We start from the raw sequence: 8,436 nt of genomic DNA, 5'->3' as shown, positions 1-8,436 counted from the left end.
TATCACTCAATTTTAATCTATATTCAGCGGGTGCTGGAATTACTTCAATAGCTCCTCTCTGTCTGACTCTACTTCCTCTCCCTCATTGAGCAGTAAAGGAAATCTTAACAAGAGCGATGGGGATGAAGCGTGTTGCTAGACAAGAAAGATAACTTAAGTAGTATTGTGAAAAAGGAAGGAGAGAAGGGAGGGTGTCGACATGAGGAGACGAAGCCATAAATTGTGGCAATGGTTATGGAGAAGATGTATGTAAAAGGGTCAAGTCGACTGGTGACCAGTTAGAGCTGGAAGGATTTACACCTAACATCCTGTATTCTACTTCTATAATTGAAGTACGTCAAGTGAATTTTTGCTAAGCAAGCATAGTTGTGCTTCTGTAAGAACTGTCATACTCAGAGCGGACCAACCAACCTCCACCATCCAGATGGCTGATCCCGGCTTGGCAGCCTGAGTATTATGGAGCGGGTCTCTCTAGCTGGCTTCTCTATGGTTCGCGGAATCTCCAGGTCTGGGCTTGACCGGTCCGGCTTTTGCGCGTGCGCAAGCCCAGGCACTGGCCCGCCCTCCCGCAACTGGCCGAACCCCCGGCGGGAGGAGTGGATCTGGGGAGGTTGCGGCGGTCGCCGCCGCGGCCCCAGCACCTAACTCTACACGCGGACCGAGCCTGCGCCGGCGAGTCTTCCGCTGCCTAGTCAGGCGGCGCTCACCCGGCCCTGATGGTGGGTCCGGAGGATGTCGGAGCCTGCTCGGGAAGAAATCCCAAGTTGCTCCCTGTGCCGGCGCCCGAGTCGGCGAGCCAGGACGGGAAGATGATCCGGGCCACGAGCGGCTCCAGCGGAGGCGTCGGCGCGGTGGAGCCGCCGGAGGAGGAGGGGGAGGAAGAGGAGACGCCGCCTCAGCAGCTGCTTCGGCGTTACCTCGCGGCGGCCGGGGGGCAGCTGGAGCCCGGGCTGTGCTACTCTCCACTCCCCGCCGGCCAGCGGCGCGCTCCGCCGCCCTCAGCAGCCCCGCGCTCGGACGCCTGCCCGCCGGACTCGGGCTCCAAGCACCGAGGTGCGGAGGCGGCGGGTGCCAGTGCGCCGTGGCACGGAGGCATGACCAACGGGGACTCAGGCTTTCTGCTGGGCCAGGACTGTCGCGACCTGGAGGAGGCTCACGGGCTGGCCCGCGCCGGCCTCCGGGATCCATGCCATCGTCGCCTCCGGCCGGAGGGGCCTGGCGACGAGCGCGTGGACGGCGCGGGCAGCCGGTCCGACTGGGCCGCACCGCTGGAGGACCCGCTGCGCAGCTGCTGCCTGGCAGCGGCGGACGCGGAGGAGCCCCAGCGCACGGGCGGCAGTGCCGGGGGTAGCACAGCCAGCGGCGGCAGCAGAAGCGAGGACTTGGAGCAGCCGGGAGCCGGAGATCCCGAGGAAGGCGCGTCCCCCGCCACCTCGGCCGAGAGGACTAGTGGGGGCGCAGGCGCCGAGTCGCTCCTCGGCTTCTCGGACGTTCACTTGAACTCTCGGAACACGTTCGAGGTGAGCCGCCGCCAGAGCGCCCATGACCACCCGCCCCCGGCGGTGTCGCCGGTGCCCTCGTTCGCCGCGGAGCAGGGCCCCGCGGGGACCGCGGCCAGGGTTCGACGGAGCGGCGGCTTCGCCGACTTCTTCGCCAGGTACAGCGCCCGCTGCGCCGGGGCTCGGGGCGGGTTCGGGCCGAGGCGGGTGCTGGCCGAGAGCGGCTTCGGGCCGCTTCTATGCTGGCTCTCGCCGGCGTCCAGACAGCTTTGATTTGTCGTCGGGGGAAGAGGAACTGGCTGTGCACTGTGCGGTCAGTGGGAGTTGTGAGCTCTGCGGCCAGCGACTTTTTCTGTTACTCGTCGGCTGGAGGCTATACCTGCCTTTCACACCTGGTTTCTGTTTATTCAGGTCCTGCCAGCCTGGTAGTGCCCTAGCTGCAGCTTTGCCACTTCTGGAGAAGCAGACAGCTTTCTCCGGCCCAATTTTTTTCTTCTTCTTTTTTACTTGTAGTAAAGGATGGGGTGAGGGAATGGCGCTGTGTGTAGGGTTGTGTTTGTGAAAGAGAAAGGGAAGTCATTTTGCAGAGCTGTCTGCGTGGACTCAACCCATTCAAATAGTTAGGGAATTCTTGAAAATAGAGGAGGTTATGTTTCACCGTGTTTAACCCCCTTTTTTTTTTTTTTTTTTTGGTCCCCCCAGTGTCTTTTATTCAAATGTAGTTTGGTGTTTGGAATTTGATCCCAGCCTTTCAAGCCAAATTACTATGGCGGTTTATCCAGAAAATCTCTCTTCTCTACTTCTGACAGATGGACCTCCATTTTTTTTTTCAGCAACTTATTTTAAATTTTTATGGTATTGTTTATATCATTTGACTTGCTATTCTTGAAATTAAATTGTGGTGCTGGACATTGCAGAGCTCAGAATGGGGCTTTGTTGACTTGTCAGGGGTAAGTAGTAGTCACAGAATACTCATCTTAATGCACATTAATGAAAAGCAAAAGCAATCTCCCTTGAGTCAGATTTTGACACGCTTAAAAAAAACCTGTAGGCAAATAGGAACGTATTCCCAACTTGTAAAATCCTCCCTTTCAGAGTTCTCTCTCCCGTGTTTTGTTCCTATTTCAGGTATCATCACAAAAACCAGAAATAAGCAAATTCTACAGCTTAAGTTTTAGAACATTATACAATTAGTGTACATGGTAGACACACAATCACAATTTTCTGATTGCAATTAGTATTATTCTTTTTTCTACTTTATTCCTTATTTTTCCTGCTTGTATAAGTTTACAAAAAATTATAACATTGTTTAAATCAAGATTGAAAAATACTAGTTTTGTGTAACTTATTGGACAAACTATAGAGAGTAGTAAGATCTGCATTTGTGCCTGTAGTTGCAAAACTGTACTTAAAGCTTACAGTGGCAGTATTTTAAAAGCTCTCAAGATGAGTTAAGTATATATATTTGTAACTGTGTGGCCTCTATTTAGGTGTTCATTGATCATGTTTTGATGTCAGGTGTCACGCAATTTTAGACCTGGGAGGGGCTCTGGAGATCACTAATTCAACCAGTGTACCCAGAGTACTTGCTCTGCACCCCCCATTGGGAACAGAGATGGTTTAGGCAATGGTAATGGTTCCTAACATGGAGGCAGAGTACAGGCTAGGGGAGATTAAATTTGAAGAGATATACATATATACAGATACACATACACACATGCACATATATGCACATGTATGTATGTGTGTATAAGCATATGTGCATGTGTATGTGTATGCATACATGCATGCATTGCAATTTATGACTAATAAGGCAAATCTATTATGTGAGGCTTTCATATTAACCGTAGGCAGGAATTTTGATATAATTCTTAAAATTTTCTTTATCCTGTAGGTTAATAGGACTTTAATATAGCTAGTTGTCATTCATATGGCCACACTAGTCACGTGTATCACATCACTGAGTTTGAAATTAGAAAACTTAGATACCCTGAGGTTAATTTCTCCAAGCCTCATTTTTCTTAGTTGAGATCTGAATGTTAAGATTTTAGGTGTCATTGCTTCCTTTATATGACATTATTGGGAGAGGGCAGAGTTGGAGAGAGACACAATTTTCCTCTTAGCATTTTGCCAAAACCTTAACTGAATTCTGAACACCTTAAAGGCAGAGACTATGACATTAATCTCTGAATCTATAGTGCCTTGCACTGGTATAAAGAACCCCACTCAGGTTTGTTGAATTGGCAACTTGCACTCCCTCTTTACTGTTCTCTAGGTAATAATTTGTACCTAGTAATTTTGAACAATCTTCCATCCCCAGGCATAATAACCAGAACTTTTCCTTGCTTCTGCAACCAAAGAGGTACTTTTACTTACTTTGCACACTTACCATTTTCAGCTCTGAAGCTCTGGGCCAGGGCTCCCTTTGGGGATATCTTGTTCTAGGATGCATCCCTATACTTGGGTGCAACGCCTACACCCACTTCATTATTTGATGAGGAAACTCACTGTCTAAAGAAGGTAGTTTAGTTAGTTAACGGCAGAGCTGGGATTAGAAACTTGGATTCCTAACTTTCAGTCCAGGTTTATATTCCATCACAACTGCTGTTCACACGTGGCTCTTTTCTTTCCCATCTGATTATCCTCCCATCTTTTCCTTCTTCCTGCTTCCTTTCTTTCCCTTCCCTGGGCAAAAGTCTGTAACAAGTACTTCTAAAGAGTAGCTTCAGGTTTGTTTTAACTTAAGAGAGGGAAACACTTTACAGCATTATATCTATCACTATAAAGTTATGTTCAGTTAAGATATGTCATTGACAGGAGCTTCATTGTCTGGGGTAGAAATCTTACAGGAGACAAAGGAATTTGGTCCAGGCTAGGACTGCTGTCATGTCTCCAGCTTTCTCTCCCTTCCAGATGAGGTGAGTTGTAGTTCTGCCCTTGTTGGGGACTGGCCTCAGCTTCATAGGGCATCTCTGTGTTTATGGTGACTTGGTGATGGGAGCCCTAGATCCTTAGCCCCTTTCTGTCTAAAAGATTTTGGATGATAGGTTGGGTACTACTACCTTCACTGTCACCAACTCAGCAGTGAGGAGGAGATGAAAACTTAAAAACAAAAACCCAAAACCTCTTGTGTTTCCAGGCTAGACTTTGTTCCTCAAGTATCTTTTTATTTCTGTTTCAAAAATAAAGTAGTTTTTAACCAAATTTATGTCTTAATTGCTTTAAACTAGGATGGTTTGTTTTTTAGGTAGATAGACTCTTTATAGGTTTTTTTTTTTAAATTGTTTTGAGAGAGAGAGAGAGAATGAGTGAATCTCTTGTTCTACCTATCTATGCACTCACTGGTTGACTCCTGTATGTGCCCTGACAGGGGATCAAACAGAAACCTTGACTCCTTCCTGTATGTGCCCAGATTGGGGATCGAACCGCAATGTTGTCATATTTGGATGAAGCTCTAACCAACTGAGCTACCTGGGCAGGGCATATTTTTTAAAGCCATTTATTACTTTTGGGGCTTGTTCAGACTGCACTGGCATAGTTACTGTTATTTAGAAACCAATAGTGTCTTTGTTCCCTGGTAGTGTTGATAATTTTTTATAAAGTCTTCATGATGAATTACACAAATTTGATGGCCTTAAATGGCATGGCTAAGGAAGGGAATAAAATATTGAAGGTTTTTCCCCCTTTTATCTGAAAAGAAAGTTGACTTTCCAGATTCTGGATCATATAAATTGATGTAGCTTTCTCTATAATTGTTGTCTTCTGAGTCTTTCTAAATGTTGTGGCAAAAAACAACAAAAAAACCTACTTTCACAGAGTTTTTTTTATTAGGTAGGCTGAATAGGGAAGACTAAAAGTTGTTTTAGTGATTTCTTTTCACATCTAGGTAGTCTTTATTCTCCCCATTATGAAAATTGTTGAGAATATATTTTTTGTTAACTATGTATGATACTGAGAATTTAAAATTCCTCCCGTTACAAATTTTCTTAATTTAAGGTTCTCAGAAACAACAAAATCAGCCACATCCGTTTTTCCTCTAGAATTTACACTAGTTGACAAAATCATAATTTACTTAAATGAGCCATCATAGATCTCTGTCAGATGGGGCTTCCTTGTTCCTCAGTGTATTCCTCCCAGCCAACTAAAATAAAAACTAGTTTCAAGATCAGTTTCTTAAAAAAAAATTCTTTCTTCAACATCTTGACTAAGTAAAGGATTTTTGTAGTTCCCTAAAGCAAGCAGTTTTTAAATACAGGTGTGGTATAATTGTAAGGAGAATGAAGAATTATCTTGATCTAAATATCAAATTTTTGTTACTACAAGATATAAAAAATGCAGACGTATTCATTTCTAGGTCACTAATAGAATTCCATTGCATATTACTTATATACTAATACAGTAAAAATGTTAATTTTAGAAGCCCTGGCTGATGTGGCTCAGTTGGTTGGAGTATTGGTCCATAGACAGAAAGGTTAAGGTTTGGTTGGATTCGATTCCCTGTCAGGCCACATGCCTACGTTGTGGTTGCACCCCCTGTTGGACATGTACTGAGGCAGCAATAGATACTTCTCTCTAGCATTGATGTTTCTTTCCCTCTCTCTCTTCCTCCCTTCCCTTCTCTCTAAAATCAGTGAGCATGTCCTCGGGTGAGGATGAAAAAAAAATTAAAATTTTAGAAAAGCTGAAGAGTATGTATAGTTAATTGTTCTAGAATAAAAATAAGAGTATGAAGATTTTAGAGGGTTGTAAAGCTACTTTTTATATTAGATTGGGGAGCTAATGGCTCAAGAGACTTTTGTATCTTTTTCCCTGTGTCTGACCCACCCCCCAACCTGAGATTCAGTATTTTCTTTAAAAAAATTTTTATTTTTTAATTTTTAATTTTAGAGGGGAAGGAAGGAAGAAGGAGAGGGTGAGAAACATCAATTGGTCGCCTTCCATATGAGCCCCAAATGAACAGGGACCAAACGTGGGACGGAACCCGCAACCAGGCATGTGCCCCGACCAGGAATTGAACCGGCAACCTTTTGGTTTGTGGGACAACACCCAATCAACTGAGCCACACCAGCTGGGGCAAGATTCCGCATTTTCTTAAACACACACACAAAACACTATAGGAAATAGTGAGTTACACTAACCCATTGCAGGTTCAGCATTGGTTCAAGGAATTCAGTCATGGTTTTAAGGTGGATGGCTAGAGATATGATAATGCGAATAAAAATTTGGTAGAATGGTATTGGGAAGCTCAATTTTTGTGGGACTAAGGTAACTTTAAGTGCTCAAATATCATTTTGAAATGTTAAACTAAAATAATATTTTAACACTACCCTAGTAAGCAAAGCAGACTATTAATCCAGTTTGTATTAACTTGGAGTTACTTGTTTGGTAGAAATTTTCTGAATTATTCAAAATGGGCATAGATACTTATTTTTTATTTTTTAATATTTTTTTATTTTAGAAAAGTTTTAGATTTGCAGAAGAGTTACACAGATACTACATACAAAGTTGTCCCGTGCCACTCACTCTGTTCCCGTGTTGTCAACATCATGACTCAGGTACATTTATTTGTCCCAACTTAGAAAGCAACATTTGTACAGTAAGTCCTCACTTAACATGTTGATAGATTGTGCAACTTTAACCGAAACAATGCATAATGAAACCAAGTCTACCAAAGGCTAATTGACATAAACAAGAAGTACGTTCCTGGGCATCTCATCAATGTTATAAGGAAATGATGATATTCAAGGACCTGCTGTACATTCCCTTACTTAAATCTTACAGTTTATACAGTTTTATTTGGCATAGAGTTACTGACTAAAATATTTTTATTTGGGGAGCAGTTGTGTGTTTTACTGTAAAGTCAGAAATGTTTAAAGAAGAAGGAACTTCAGGGGTCCCTTTATTCATTGTTTAATATCTTATGGAAAATCACAGTGCTGTTGTCAGTGAAATCTTTTATTTGCTAGACATCACCTAGGAAAGTGTTATTAATTTAATATTGGAAGTGAGTTAGACATGGTAATAAGTTTTTATTTAGGGGGATCTAGAGCAATGATTTTAAAGTTCCCAGTTCAGACTATTTGGGGTGGTATATACAAGATTTAACCAGAACCTATTTGCCGCTAGAAAAATAATAAAAATATATCTTAATTTACATAATATCATATTTTCCAAAAATTAATTTTTATATATATTACCCTTGTAGGTTTTTCTTTCTTTTTTTATTCTTGAGATATACTTGTGACCTAGAAGATGCAGGGTATATTTTTATTTTACAGTTATTTGCCCAGAGTAAGATAGTTAATTTAAAAAATCAGAACTAGACTGTAGATCTGATTTCTAGGGTTTGAAGCTAATGTGCTAATTTCTGCAAATTATTCAATATAAGAAGTTTATGAACAAAAATACAGTTTTGGGTTTAGTGAAAATACTATTGGTTTGAGAAATAAGAAACTTGGCTTTTGTCCTAGGTAGCTTCTTTTGCCATTAAATAATTATGTGACCTTGGGCAAATCACTAAATTTCTGGACTTCATTTTCCTCATCTGTGAAATTAGGAGATTCAGAGTCCCTTCCAGATCCAGTATACTGTGATATTATATTACACAGTTCTCTTGCATACACTGTTGTAGACTCAAATATTTGCTGGCTAAATATTACAAATGTGAACTGAAGTAAAGAGGTTGCTTAAAAAGCACAGGATATTTTTTCATCTGTAAAATGAGAAGGTTGCCAGAGATAGATCTATCCCTTTCAACTCTAAATTCTACCTTGAATATTTCTTTCAGTAAACATCCAGCTCTGCCTCAGAGTAATCATGCAAAACATCAGTGATTTTTGTTTAGCTTCTCAGATGTAGACAGTACAGATCAGCAGTTCTAATTTTTTTCTTTAGAAAATGCTAGATTTTTTTTCCTTACAATTCTTTGAAGTGGAAC

General features: G+C 42.5%; 1 protein-coding gene across 7 annotated transcripts in view; it reads left to right on the top strand.

The window, feature by feature from the left end:
- The first annotated feature begins 564 nt into the window (after positions 1-564).
- Positions 565-8,436, top strand: part of TBC1D12 (TBC1 domain family member 12) — a 73,040-nt gene continuing 65,168 nt past the window's right edge. For 3 of the 7 annotated variants that reach the window (XM_090277942.1, XM_090277941.1, XM_090277938.1), the window contains exon 1: positions 572-1,657. In XM_090277942.1, the coding sequence (XP_090134068.1) occupies positions 717-1,657 (941 nt within the window). In that variant the 5' untranslated portion in view covers positions 572-716. Of the gene's footprint in view, positions 1,658-8,436 lie in introns of all 7 variants that reach the window. The other 4 variants (XM_090277944.1, XM_090277945.1, XM_090277943.1 and 1 more) reach the window with 3 other exon arrangements.

The sequence above is a fragment of the Furipterus horrens genome, unplaced genomic scaffold (assembly GCF_987537825.1).
Source record: "Furipterus horrens unplaced genomic scaffold, mFurHor1.1.pri manual_scaffold_5, whole genome shotgun sequence".
Classification (NCBI taxonomy): domain Eukaryota; kingdom Metazoa; phylum Chordata; class Mammalia; order Chiroptera; family Furipteridae; genus Furipterus; species Furipterus horrens.
The sequence above is the reverse complement of the archived record's forward strand: the minus strand, read 5'-3'. Positions and strand labels throughout refer to the sequence as shown.